Source organism: Marmota monax, unplaced genomic scaffold (genome assembly GCF_021218885.2).
Source record: "Marmota monax isolate L192 unplaced genomic scaffold, Marmota_monax_Labrador192_F-V1.1 WCK01_AAM20220418_F8-fsc00110, whole genome shotgun sequence".
Taxonomy (NCBI): Eukaryota; Metazoa; Chordata; class Mammalia; order Rodentia; family Sciuridae; genus Marmota; species Marmota monax.
The window spans coordinates 2201523-2216990 of record NW_026694633.1 but is presented as its reverse complement, the minus strand read 5'-3'; the positions used below and the strand labels follow the sequence as shown (position 1 = coordinate 2216990).

The window sequence follows — 15468 nt, the reverse complement described above, 5'->3', positions numbered from 1 at the left end:
TGTGGTCTCTTTTTCTCAGTAGCTGGAAGCTGTACAGTGATACTAGATTTGGATTTAAGTTTTCTGTTTCTAGCTGTTATTTGCAAGCACTTATTCCTCCTGATTTTTTGAGAGGCAGGAAGTACTATTTTATGTTCAGTGTCTTTTTGCATTTTGTGCCCTGTAAAAACGCATAAGCTTGCCTGATGCTCTCTGCCCCCAGTGCTTTTGGAAACATTGAGTATAAATCTGCAACCTCCTGATAAATGAGAATGGGAGAATTCCATCATATAGTCAAAATATAGTTGTGAACATTGCTCTAAAAAAAAAAAATAAATAAAAATGCAAAAATGGAGAAGGTGTTAAAAGGATGAATATATATTTTAAAAATCGATTGTCTTAGTCCATTGGGCAGCTATGACAAAATACCATAGACTAGGTAGCTCATAAATAACAAAAAACTTATTTCTCATAATTCTGGAGGCTGAAAGTCCAAGATCAAGGCACCAGTTGATTATTATTGTCTGGTAAGGGCCAATTCTTTATAGACTGTGCCTTCTGTCTGCATGCTCATGTGGTGGAAGGAGCAAACAAATTCTCATGGGCCTCTTTAAATAAGAGTACTAACCCCATTCAGAAGGGCTGTACCCTGATCATCGAATCACTTCCCCAAAGGCCCTATCTCCTAATACTATCATTGATGGATTAGGATTTCAACATGTGAATTTGGAGAGAACACACATTCTTACTATTGTACCTACCAACAAAGATGCACAATGGAAGCTATCTGATCCCCAAAGCAAGTTTGTACCTATGGCATCTGACCCTCCATAATTTTGTTTAGTACCATGATTTATGGCCAACTGCAGGAATTAGCTGATGTATACTGAGTGCTTGCTCAGTGTCAGGAAAAGAATCAAGGATTTAATTTATACTGTCACATTCGTTACTGCACCCAACATAGAGACTACTGGCTAGATCAAAGCTACACACAGTGTGTGTATATTTAAACTACATGATGAAGTTAACATTATCATCCCAAAGAGGAGGCGAAAATCATTCCCAAGATGTACCACTCTCATATTAGCATTATTTTTTTTCTCACAATCCTAAATGCCATGATATATTTTCATAAATGTGTAATTTAAAGCTCTAGGATTCTTATTTGTACATATCGAAGAATCTCCCATTCTCAGTATCTCTGCATTGAATGAGTGCTCTGATTGTGGGAAAATAATGTAGGAGTAGATACATCATGGTTATAAATTATTGATCTAGGCCACTATTTATTGGGCATTCATTGTGTGCCAGTTACTATTTTAATCTCTTCACATTTGAGTTAATCCCACAGTGGGTATCCTACAATGCATTATGAAGTCAGTGAAGAAACACAGGAAACCAAAATTAATTACTGCTTAACATTAGGATTTTATTATTTGATATAATATGTACTATAAAATATTTTCTAAATATTTTATAAGTGGAACTAGAAAAAAAATCCTAAAAGTTATCCCAAAGGGTGGCATGTTAAGATATTTCCCACAGAGAGATAAAGAAGAAAAAGCACTTACCAAATATGAAGACCATTGTGCTAGAATTTCATTGTTTTATCTTCTTTGTGTTTACTCTAACCTCGGGTACAGAGAGTGGAATTTATCACAGTGAGTCATTCAAGGGACTTTCTCATCACACTCTGGTCCTTGGAAAAATTTCTCATTTACTCTCAGCCTCATGGGTAACCATTGCTGTGTGTTAAGATGTTCTTCTATAAGATATGTGCTCTTGTGCAATGTATAATACTGAACATTGTAAATTATTTTCCTGGTTTTATTAGCTAAAGATACAAATATAGAGACAGATGACATAGCCTCTGAAAATTGGAGGGACTGAGTAACTGGGCCAAGATCACATAATTCTTACTTGATGTAGTCAGAATTCAAACTTCAATCTATGTCTATCTAAAACTGCAAGTCTTATCTTCCTGAGCCTACAATCTGTAGAAAAATTGAAGGAAAAAAGAGAAAATTCTAAGTGTGTTCCTGAAATTCAAGTGGATAAAAAAAGTTTATTGAATTGAGTTTAATATTCAAAACTCTGTTTGAAAATTTGAGAAGCTCATCATTTTCCACAGAGCCACAGAATGGGGACAAGGTGGGCAGAGGGGAAGTGTTCTTTAAATTCAGTTTTCAAGAGTTAAATTTAACCATCTACCACACAAAAATGCTTAATATTTCAAGGGTGATGAATTTGATAATGACAGAGAGATGCCATCAATCTGACAAACTAAACAAATTTTTTAACCTGACATAGCCTTATTCAAGACATCAGCTGTCATCTGAAGTGAATTCTGTTTCTAATTTGTCTTCATAAATAATGCAACTAATTGAAAGGTAGTTACAATGAAAGTCTTTAACCTTTTTCATCTCCAATTTGAGGGAAATCTCGTGCATTTCCTCGAAAGTACCTTCTTCTCCTCTTATCAAATAAAACTCAGACATCATTGATGACAATATTGAGTGCAAAAACAAAAGAATCCATTGTGTGAAGACCAGCACTTCTAATGGTTTTCTCAGCTTTATATTTTTAAAGTTAGCATTATCTTAAAATATAAAACTCATGAAAATCTGATATAAGGAAATTTATTCAAGCTCCAAGTTTCACTGAGAATATCATTATTTTAATCAACCTTCTCAGTTATACCTTCTTGCCACCCAACATCTGCTTACTTGTAATTAAAGTATAACACTGACTTCACCATGTTATATACTTACCAACACAGAAAAATCTTTAAATTTTAGTTCTGGGTAACCTTTCATTTTTTCTTCTCATTTAGTAAGAATAAAAAGGGGCCACTGGAAAAAAAAAAAAGACCATTCCAAGCAACTGGAAATGAAGAATTCTTGTGTTAGAGATTGAAAGTAATTAAAATCTCCTCTACCTAAATTTTCTCTATGTATACATAAGTGATTCCATTTGTTTATTTGTGAAAACGTGTGTTAATAGACCTATGTGCCAAAGGTGTGAAAGAGAGGAAAGAGAACTAGGCAAGCATTAAAATATTCAATCATTTCATAATTTCACCCCTCTGAGAAGGCCAATTTCAGCAAATACATCAGAGGGAGGACATGATTCTGAATGAAGATTTGAGCTGGTCATCTTTCACAAGATTGTTATATATCTATATAGTCATGAAAGCAACACAAATGACATGGTGTTTCTTAAAGAAAAAAAAGAATATCTTCAGCTGGAGTATTCAGAGAAAGCTTAACAGGACAGATGACATTTAACATGGACCATTTGATAGAGACGGTGGTGGTGGAGTGTGAGATATATTGTAATTTAAGAGTAAAGTAAGTCATTAAAGTAGAGTGACTTAAGAGAACAGAGAGCAGCCAGGGTATTTTGGAGCCTATTACCAAAATATAGGAGAGAAATATTAAGTATAAGTTTATAGGTTGATGACATAAGGTTAGTTTCTGTTATTGATAGCTATTGTGAAAATATATTGTTTTAAGTTTTAGCTCCATTTTCTATAACAGAATGTGAGAATTTCATCTGGTAGTGTCTTTATGATTTTCCTGGTCTATCTTTAAAAATATATATCAGATATTATTTGAAGGCATTGGATCAGGAGTGGTATTAGCTAGGTTTTCCTGAAACTGTTTTTCTTTCTCAGAGTGAAAGTTCCTTATCTCTTTGGCTCTGAGTCTTCTTATCTCTAAGAAAGGAGTTGGGGCTGGATTATTCCTTGAATTCCTTCTAGATATGCTTCTATGATATGGAAAACAGTGCAAAAGCACCACCCACTGAATATTTTTTTTTCAATAAAACGTTTCTTACCCACTGATTTTTATTAAATTGGAATGTCAGCTTCTCACTTTTTAAAAATAAACTAGATCATGGAATCTTCACTCTGTTTCTATGCTTGATCTTTGTAAAGTCTTAGTTCTTTAAACTTTTTTTTTCAAATTTAATTACAGCTCTATAAGAGAGTTATTATGCACAATCCAATAGCTTTACTTAGTAGATGCTATGTAATGATTTAGTGATTTTGAAAATTCTGTAAAATTACAACACTTCAGATTGGAAGTAATTTTAAGAATACTTTATCTGATTTCTACATTTTACACACAGGGAAAGTGGGATGTAGAGAGACTCAATGACTTTCTGGAATTCACTTGCCAATTCGAATTCCACTGTACCATTGTCCCTAATCTACATGGATGAGATTGAATGGGCAAATGATATGAACATAAACATCTCTGACTTTCTAAAGATTGCTAAAATGTAGTTTTTGTTTGTTGTTAATTGCAGTACTAGGTATTGAACTCAAGCCTTTCACAGGTTAGGCAAGTACTCTACCACTGAGCTATATCCCCAATCCTTTTTATTTTAACTTAAGACAGGGTCTAGCTAAATTACTTAGGCTGGCCTCAAACTTTCAACTCTTCTGCCTTAGCCTCTTGCGTAGCTTGGGTTACAGGCATGCACCACTACACCCAGGCTAGTTTTCCTTTTTTAAGTTGTTGATCTCCAACTGTTAATCTTGGTAACATCCGTGTTAAGGCAGAACATTGAAAATCTGGCGGGGGTTCCACTTGTCTGCTTCCCTATGCTGCGCTTGCGCTGTGCCACCAACCAATGCCAATTGTTTTCACTTGCTGTGATGCTCCTCACCTGAGGGACATCTCCTCCGACTAGCTTTCCTGATGCTGCCTTTCAGGACCATGATAGTGAGCCAGGTGCCATGCTATTCAAGGGCAGGAATGGAGGCCTTTGGCCTGAAATCTTATTGAATGTAGGCAGAAGTAGTCACTGACAACTTGGCCTCAGTCCACATGGCAGTATCATAAGTCAGTGTCATAAGGTAAGTGTCATGAGACTCTCCCATGTACATGTCTTTTTAAGAAGTGCCTTCAAAAAGACAAAAGGATTTATGGGATATTTGGGGGTACCACAGACTTAAGAATCTTAGAGAAATTATAAGCCCTTCCCTCCAAAAAATTACATGCATTCCAAAACTTTGCAGATAAATTTGTTATATGAAACTGAGACCACAAGGCCAAAATCATAAATTTTCATAGCTCCATCTTCTCTTCTGTGACTCTACCATTGGTCATAACAAATTTCTAACATAATCTCCTAATACACATCAACCATTGTTCTCAGTTTTCTGTCGATTAAAATATCCCAAAGGAAAAGTGAGACAATTCAGTTTTCCCGTATTAAAAAAATAACTGAACCTTCCTACAATCTAATCCAAAATAGACTAATGTAACACTTAGTTCTCTATAGTAAAGCCTTTCTTTTAAAATAAATAAACAAACAAACAGTTGCCCTCAAGGTCATATTATTAAACTTTGAATACAAAGTGCTGAAATTCTTCTTGAACTCCTTTTAACAAGACTGAGGTAATTATAAACTGTGTCAGATGTGTCTCTTGAGAGGACTTTTGAAACAAATACTTCTATGTGTGCATGTGACAATAGTATAAAATTTTTCATGAAGGTCAAGAGCTGGGTTTTAAGTCCAGTACTTCCTGTGGAATGGAATCCAAGGAGTTAAAGTCTTTGAAATAATTACACTCATGAATTTCCTACTTATCATTAGCTTAATTTACTCATCATATATATATACTTGAATCAATTTAATTTGCATACTATGTTGAAATTCTGCATAAAGAAATCAGTTTATGGAGTTGCAAATAAGCTATTATCATAGTGTCCATGTACACACACAATAAGAATTGGCTTTTAAGAAATGGGAATATAAAGATAAACCATAACATCCTTATCCAACTCAACTTTTGACCTGATGTCATTAAAACAAAAATTGGAAAATTCAAGGGCAGTGATGGTAAGGAATAAAGAGAGCTTAATGATTTTACTCAGAAATAGCTAATAACTTCCAGGGTTTAGAGAAGTAATTATTCTTGTAAACACAATTTAATTGGTAACTAGAGTGTTTATTTTGCCTTATCACAAAGACCAGATATCATTGATTCATATAAATCACTACTTTGCAAAATATTTTGAATATCAGATACAAAAATTCACCAGCTTAGCTTTTACTGATAAATACCTCATCTGCAAGTATCAATAATCCTGCTGCTGCTAAATATTTTGTGACTCAGAGAATTGATAGAGGCAGCTTAAGGATGCTACCAGTGGAAGACTTACAAGGTTAGGATTGGGGCTGGGAAAAGGAATCTCATTGCTAAGACTATTAATCCTGCCAAAAGAAGAGGGTGTTTTGATTAAATAAATGTGCATGTGCTCTGTTCCACAGCTTGTGTTTGCAGTAGATAGAATCATTATGATATTGGGCTCCCTAGATATTAGTACAATTACTTGACCTTGACTTAGGAGAAGTATTTTTTTTTTGCTAACATACTTTCATAACTTGTTTCTCATACCAAAATCAGATTTATGACCAGGATGTCTTCACCTGTTTACCTTGGTCTTCTCTTACTTCATATAATACATAATAAAATATAGAAAGAAGGAGAAAATGTTAAGAAACTAGGGGAAACTGACTGACTTCTATTACAAGTTTTGTGTAGAATAAATTATAAGATGCCTATAATCTTGGGTGGGTGGACTAGTTAACACATTCTATCTAAATAAAGCCAGTTACACTAAGTGCTACTTTTTAAAGTGATGGCTAGTTTTAAAGGGCCTCTGGATTTAAAAGTGTAATATACCATTACATCATCTTAGGATCATGACTTAATTAAAAAATACATTTATGTACATGACTTCAGTGAAAACAACAAGGAACATTTACACATTGTAAGTCTAGGACTGTTATTAAAATTTATTCTATTTCTTCTCTTTATAGAAGTAGTATACACTCATTTTAAGAAATTCATAAAAATTTAGAAACATACAAAGAAGATAAAAAGTAATAATCCCATCACACAAAAGTTATATTTAGGAACAGTGTGATGCAAATAAATATATTATAATGTAGATTCAATGTGTGCAGTTTTAATTGTGCTTGAGTAACCCTAAGGTCTTCGACATATAATCTGTTATAATATTTATGAGGACTGAATTTTAATCATGACTCTGATTTTGAATCCGGTTCTAAGCCCCGGTTGAAATGAGAAACTTATAGCTAATAATTACAACGGCTCAGCATCCTCACTTCATTGTGGCTCTGTGCTGTACTTGCTGTACATAAGCAATAACCAACAAATTATACTTCTCTGAATACAACAGAAATTATATGCTATGGAAATACTCCCACATTTAGAGATTCAAGCTTTGCTTTTGAATGTTAATTTCTATATTTCTTTCCCCATGTTTCTTTTCTTTCAGTCTTTTAATAGCATTTTTTTTTATTCTACAGGACAGAATTGTGCTTGAGAACTATCAGCTTCTATAGATATTTCCACAATAGGAAAACCTTTTCTTTCTGTCCCCACATGGGCAGGTCGATTTTCATTGAAAATGGCTTCAAGCTGGTTCTAATATTTACTCACTTATGCAGGTGCGTGCATCAGCATGGAGTCTGTATCCCGTATCACATTCACAGTGGAAGGTGCCCAGAGTGTTAATACAGCGCTGCTGGCAGCCTCCATTCACCACCGCACATTCATCGACATCTAGAGGAGGAAGACAGATGGCCAGGATTACAATGTCATTCCAATGTCAGCTTCGGAGAAGTGGCACAATATTTCTGTGATACACAGTATGTGTTATATTGTACAAAGGCAACATCTCTGTTGCCACAAATCTTTACCTGTTTGATCCACTTTGCTCTACTATGTAAACAAGAAAATGTAGGTAGAAACTTTATTGAGCTTTTTGAAGCCCAGAAACAATGAGCCTAGGAATTGTCTCACAGTTTTCTATTCTTCACACAGTAGATAATTAGACAGGTCCAAGATATATAGATATTTCCTTGTGGAAGAAAAACTGGAGAGAAGAATTACAATGAGCTACTCTATCTGGAGCAGCACAAACTAGTAGATAAACACCTATTATTGGTCTGACACTGTTGAATAAAACCAGTAATGGAGTTAAGACCTTGAATCTCCTTCTCATATGCTGCAGTAGACGTCAGGGCAAAGACAGATAAATTCAAATAAAACCATGGTTTGGTGTCCTTAAAAACATATCAACACATTTGTTCCACTGATTCAGCTTCTTCCTTCTCATTCAAGCTGCCATTTTCTGAATCACCATGTTGATATGAAAGGTTACTTTATTTTTAGAAAAACCGGGTAGAGGTCAAGACTTATGATATTTTATGATATAATATTAATTTTTCATTAGGAAAAAATCAGTTCATCTCTGTGAACCTGTAGTTCCTTGTGCACTGTGTAATCAGTATATATATATATATATATATATATATATATATATATATAATCATATAAAATACATATATAATCATAAAAAGAAAATATCCATAAAGCATAAGGCTATGGAGGGATTTTCAGGTAATCAGAGGACGAAGAACTTCTAAATGTTCTTGTTTCAGAATTTAAAAAAATAAAAATCTATGTCTGGCAAGTTCCAAAGAAAAAAATCATCTTCCAGTACAGGGTGGAGATTTAGCCTGGGGAAGTACAAGTCTCATGCAGAGAATGTCCTCATTTTTCCTGCTCTTCATCCCAGATTTTGCAGCAAAGAATGTTGGGTGTGAATATTCTTCACCAAAATATAAATCATGGTACAAGACAATTATCAGGATAAAATACATTGAGTGACATTCATTCCACAAGGCAAGTTCCTTATTCAAGAAGACATCAACATGGAGGATGAATACTATTGCAATGACTCACAATAACTGACATGCAAAGATCTCATGATATGTAATGAATGTTTTATATTAAAATAAAGATGCAAGATATGAGTGAAGGGAAACAAAAGAGCTTTCTTTTACCTGGCATTGCTTTTTGTTGTTTTTTTTTTTAATATAAAAAGAAAGAATTAAGAAGAACATATTAAGTCCTACACTTTAAGACCAGGAGATCACTATATCTTGCACAATTTAGTATTTTCCTTCAAAAATAATTTAGTTTGGAGTAATCCCTGATATTTTAAAGAAATTTTATTTTAGATATGAGAATTACTGACTTTTCAAAGAACTAGAATTTTTATTACATTTTGAGTCTATGATAACCAAACCTCTAGGTCTTTTTTTCATATAAATTAATATTAAACCAGAACTCTCCATTTGTTGCCTATATTTTATGCAGGACTTAATATTTATGCAGGCTAAACTTTTATCTTTCTGTCTTTAGGGCATTATTCTGCAGAGTTGAGATATAATTTTGAATCTTAACTCCGTCAACCTCTGACTTAGATATCTTTCCCGGTTTTTTTTTTTTTTTTTTTTTTGGACATATAAATGAAACTCTTAATTCCCAAGAGTATTTCATTTCACATAATAAGTGACTTTGCCACCATTGAGAATTATATAGCACACTATTTATATGTTCTTGAGCACACTGAAAAATATTTTAAAGTATGTTCACAGATATAAATAATTGACTGCTACTGAGAAAAGGGAGTCTGAGATGGGCATATTGGAATTGAATGACAAAAAGATTTTTGGTTATTTTTGTCAAATGTATAGTGTTCTAATTTTTTCAAGAAAAAGTTGTCCTTGTGTTACTTTCATAACAACAAAAAAACAATTTTGAAGAGGTGGGAGGGAAAGGGAGAGAGAAGAGAAATTGCATGGAAATGGAAGGAGACCCTCATTGTTATACAAAATTACATATAAGAGGAAGTGAGGGGAAAGGGAAAAAAAAACAAGGGGGAGAAATGAATTACAGTAGATGGAGTAGAGAGAGAAGATGGGAGGGGAGGGAAAGGGAGGGGGGATAGTAGAGGATAGGAAAGGCAGCAAAACACATCAGACAGTAGTATGGCAATATGTAAAAAAGTGGATGTGTAACCGATGTGATTCTTCAATCTGTATACGGGGTAAAAATGGGAGTTCATAACCCACTTGAATCAAATGTGTGAAATATGATATGTCAAGAACTATGTAATGTTTTGAACAACCAATAATAAAAATTTTTAAAAAAAGAAAGAAGTATAATCTGACCACCCTAACCACCTCCTCCTGACTCACCCATGAAGTTTTAATAGCTTTTCATCAAAGACACAAAGTTAGTAAAAATAAGAAAATCTCTGCGTTCATTCCAAAGACAAGAGTGGTCATAGATTTTGAGAACGAAATTTCTCTCAGTATGTTTTTGTGTTTCCACATCATTAATCAACACCAGAGTTATAATTAAATACTATATTCTGTTTGAAACACAAACACAGGCTCATGTACCCACACACCCAAAGACCATCTAAATTTCTCTGTACTTTTAGACAGATGGTCACAGGAAAAATAGTTTAATTATTGAATCTTACATACTTGTCACCTGGCCTACCTGAGACTCAATTTTCTCACCTATAATGGGAACAATGATAGTCACATGTACTATGCTGTGATTTTCTTCTCTATTCATATTTAAGATTTTGATATAGATTGTTAATTCTTGATTACATAGAGAAATTAAACAACAGGTAATTTTACTTCACTAAATGGTAGATCTTACATAAGACCATAAAAGAAGAGACGTGAGCCATATGGGAATTAGGGGAGGGATTCATTTTTCTTAGGGTGAGAAGGGAATGCTCAAGGCGAAAAATGAGAACTGAGTGCTTGGAGAAGTGAGTGGACAATCCATAGATGCAGTGGTTAAAATGTGCACAGTGTATAAAATTCATCATTTCGATCTGTCAGGCTGGAGAATAGGGTTGGTAAAAGGAAGTAGTTGAGAAACAAACATAAAACCTTTTTTAATTAATTGGGATAGTAAAGCATTCCTCTTCTTGATTAACAATACAATACACTTCTGGGCAGTTGGAGCCGTAATAGGCTGTGTTCACGCAGTAGCAAAGCAAACTTATTAAAAGTTAAAAAAAAATCAATCATTTATAGAGTGGTACCAAATGCTAAGTAATTGGTTTGACTTTTTTTGTTGTTGTTGTTTCAGAATATACTGAATTAGCTGATTATTTGGGCATTGTTTAATCGATAGTTCTCAAACCTGGTAGCTCATTAGAATAACTTGGTGAGCATTTAGAAAATACAGAGGTTGTTCAATCCCTAGTACTATTAAAAAAGAAAGAAAGAAAGAAAGGGTTCCATTCTTACAGGGTCTGATTTAATTGATCTGGGTATAAGCCTGGGAATCAAAACATTTTAAAAGTACTCTAAGTGATTGTAATGTGTAGCCATAGCCAAAATCACATTGTGTAGATAGGACTTCAATTACCAGTGTATTTTATTCAAAATGCAGATGCTGATTCTGTAGATCTGGTGTAGTCCTGAGAATCTGCATTTCCCACTTGATTCAAGATAAATCTGATGCTATCGATATGTGGACCATATTACAATTGGCAAGAGTAAAGATAGTCTTCTATTTAGCCATAACTGTCACGAGAATATGATGGTTGGCTCAACTTCTTAGTTGCTTGACTGACTCAGACCAGTTCAGTCCAAATAAATTCTCAATAAAAATACTTAAATATATAAAACTGTACATATTAGAATAAATAAAATTATAAAATATTTCAACTATTTACCACAAACCTCCAAAATAAGCTATCAATATTTTCCACAATATTCTTTCTAATAATTAATAACTTTAAGACAATTTTGGCATTATCTGTTGTGAGAAATGATTCACTTCCGTAAATGAAGTAAAACATGAAGGAAACTTTGCTTCTTTTTTGATAGAGTACCTCTGATATAGGATAAAACCAGGTTAAATTGCTATGATATTAGACACTCAGGCTGAAGCTGTCACAAGTGATTTTCTTTTTCATCAAGATTCTGCTCCACAGAGTTAAAAACCAGAAATGTCAATATTACATTAAAATGTTATTATCAAGTATACTTCATGTGAAGAAACAATTTCTCGAAAAATTCTCTGAGTTATATCTTCATGTTAGATGCCTCCAGAAAGCCCTGCCCTTAGAATTGGAACTCCAGGACACTGCTGGGAATAATGACAAAGTGATTAGAATTTTTTCAGTATTATCACTATGATACGGACCTAGGATTTCAGAATATAAAAAAGACTGTCAAAAATCAACTATGTTTGCTATTTTTCTTTTTAATATCTTTTTGGCTATATTTATCTCCCCAAATATTTCCCCAGATGGGCACAGAATTTAATAGCTTAAAGGAATTCACTTTATTATCAAAATGTATTTTGCACATAAAAGCTCCCTGAGACAACAATGATCCACTATTGTTACCAAACAACCAAAGTTGGATCATATTATTTTTCTTAGATTTTGTGACTGTTTACACGAGAACCAGAGTAAGACAAATTATGCTTCCATTTGCATTTTAATATACTGTTCTCAGAGAGCTGCTCATTGAAAAATAAGTATTCTTGGGTTTGCTTATGTTAGAGATTGCATTGTATAAGAGTTAGATATGGAGGAAATATCAAATGGTATGGTAAAGAAACCATTATGTTTCCTATGTGGCCTTACTTTTACTAAGTGGCAATTACTCCGGATATCAAAACTTCTGACGTTTACTTATAATTCCATAGTGTGTGATAGGAAAAATACCTTGAAGTCAAATATCCTTTTGTATCAAGCATTTATGGCATGGACTAATCACTCTAAAAATGTTCTATGAATGAATGAATGAATGAATGAGTGGCTTGAGAATCATGCACAACACTCAATCTTCCTATCTTCCCATATTCATCAATGAGATTTCTCAGAATTGGGCTCTTTGGATCTCTTTACTCTTTCTTCACTCCTGCAGCAGACACTTGATGTTTGCTTCTGATTATTCAAAAGTAGCTTTTAAAATACAGGATACAATACAACTCCTAAGTTGCTGATGAACACATTTAAACTGTGCCTGTAGTGAAGACTGATTGGTTACCTGCTTGGGATTTTCCAGTCTTCTCTTTCCAAATAACCTTCAGGTTTTCCTTTGGAAATTCCATCTTTAACTTTAGATATGTCATGTAGTTTATATGGAATTGCTGAACACAGTCACTCTCCAAAGTCCAGGTGGACTTGCTATAATCTCATCTCCATTAATCACAACAATTGGATTGGTTTTATCTGTCTTAGCATGGCTTTCTTGCAAATTGTGAACAAATTCAGATGTGAACCAATCAACATGAAGCTCAATATATAGGTTGGGAATCCTAGGACATAGATATTCTCTTGCTCTGGAAATTGTAAAGTATATGTGTGAGACATTTTACAGTAGCCACTTGGCTACATGAATGAAGCAACATCAAAGATGAAGTCAACAAGTGGGATGGAATGGAAGGACTCAACAGAGGACTGGAGTTGGATCCCTGATTGAATAATATCTAAAGTCCTCACTACCTCTGAACTTGTTGGTCAAGTGACTCAATAACCCTCTTTTGTTATTTAAGCATCTCGATTCTGTTGCTCATAAGTAAAATCATCCTTTACATACATGTGGGTAAAGCCAAGTGTGCCAAGGGAAGCCACTTAGTGATGCTCAAAAGTAGATTTTATCATCTACTTTTTGAAGAGATTTTTTTAAAAATATTTTTTTAGTTGTTGATGGACCTTTATTTTATTTATTTGTATGTGGTGCTGAGTCACGCATGCTAGGCAAGCCACTACCACTGAGCCGCAACTCTGGCCCCCAAAGAGATGTTTTTAATCAGTAAAATGTTTCAAAATGTGCTTCATCAAGGGTCTAAAAAAGTTATGCTTTTTATTTATTCTGTGTAGTATCTATTGGGGAAATTATATTCTATCAAGGTTTTAATGAATTTGGGCATTTGGGACAATCTTGGTTCCTCTGTATTACATATGTTAAGGGTGTATCAAATTGCCTATACCAAGTCATGGTACATCTCACAGTGCCAGGATTGGTGAAATGCCTCCTTAAGTTATTTCCTCCCACTCTCCCTGTATATAATCCATCTCTATATAACCTGTATATAACCCCCACCCCTGCCCTGCTAATCTTTGCCCTCAGTTTTTTCCTTTTTTTCTTTTCTGGGCAGCTACAATCTGTGGTAGTTTGACTCCCTGATCCTACTTGGTAGGAAATGAATGAATGTTGATAACTTTGTGGATACTATTATTTCCCTAATTCGTCTTCAGTTTTCTAACCCAGAACTTCACTAAGGAATAAAGGTAGAATATTTCAGCATAAAGCACTTAATTCAGAAAAGAGGCAAATAGGACTCTTGAGGAGAATGTCAGTAATAAAGTGAGGCTGATTCATCATTTTTCCAAAATCCAGATGAAGGATGATGAAGACTTGACTTAAGGTACTAGTAGTAGAAATAGAGAGATATGGGCAGATAAAAAATAACTTAGATGAAATGGACATGCAGTAGCTACTAAGCGGAAGTGATGGAGAGAAATATTTCAAGGCTAATTGCCTTGAGCAATTGGAGGGATGGTTATGGCATTTGCTGAAATAGCATGATTTGGGAAATATTAGATATGAAGAGGAATAGTTCAGTTTTGAACTTAAATTACTTGATGGGCAAGTTAGATGGAAAGTTGGGGATATCTATTAGGCAACTGAGAATGTAGATTAAGATCAGGAGAAAAAATATCTGTGGGACATTCAGCTACCATCCATTGACATGTACATCATTGATTCCTATTGATAATTCCCTTACCTTCACTCATATTCAATTTCATGTCAGATTGTACTGCATCAGATTTACTTAATACATGTCAAATCTATTCTCATCTTCATTGTAACCACACTAATTTAACCTTTGAGGATGGTTAAAATGGCCTAAGAATAGCTCTCTCCACGTCTATCATTGGGCTTTCCAATACCTTCTCCATGCTCTATCACAGTGATGTGTTAAGAATAAAAATGTGATCAACTCCCTCACCCCTCACTCCTGCTGTGGTTTTATACCCTCTGATCACTTCTCATTGCTCTTAGGGTTAGACTGAACACCAGTGTAGTCTGCAAGTTCTTGCATGGTCTGATCTACATTTTACAATGTTTTAGCAACACTAATGTTCTTTAAGTTCCTTGAAGGCTGTATACCCACTTTTACTTCATCTTCACATATTTTACATAGTTAGTACCTATGTACCCTATAGATGTTCACCCAAACACCACCACTTCAGAGAGGCCTGACATTTTCTTTGACTCTAGGTCAGATTTGATTTCTGTGTTACACTTTCTTGGTACTGCCTTCCCTTTGGAGCTATTAACTCATCTGCTGAGATAGATTCTTAGGTGTGAGTTAAGATATGCCTTCTTGTAAGTTTGACTACTAAGGAGAAGGTTTGTCATTGAAAAGGAAATTGTGATGGTGAGACAGAGTTTTTAACTCAGATTACTTATGACAGTATTTGCAGAAATATTGATACTCATGCAGAGGGACCAACAGAGTTAATTTAAAGATATATAAAAGAGAGTAGGGGATTCTCAAATCATTGAGAACCTCAAATTACATTAATACATGCC

At 34.2% G+C, this 15468-nt stretch overlaps 1 protein-coding gene across 12 annotated transcripts in view; it reads right to left on the bottom strand.

Annotated features, from left to right (window-relative positions):
* The window catches only part of LOC124078218 (multiple epidermal growth factor-like domains protein 6), a 623764-nt gene that overhangs the window by 161431 nt on the left and 446865 nt on the right, over positions 1 to 15468 (bottom strand). For all 12 annotated transcript variants that reach the window (XM_058572254.1, XM_058572255.1, XM_058572251.1 and 9 more), the window contains one exon: positions 7466 to 7588. In XM_058572254.1, the coding sequence (XP_058428237.1) occupies positions 7466 to 7588 (123 nt within the window). The remainder of the gene's footprint in view (positions 1 to 7465; positions 7589 to 15468) is intronic.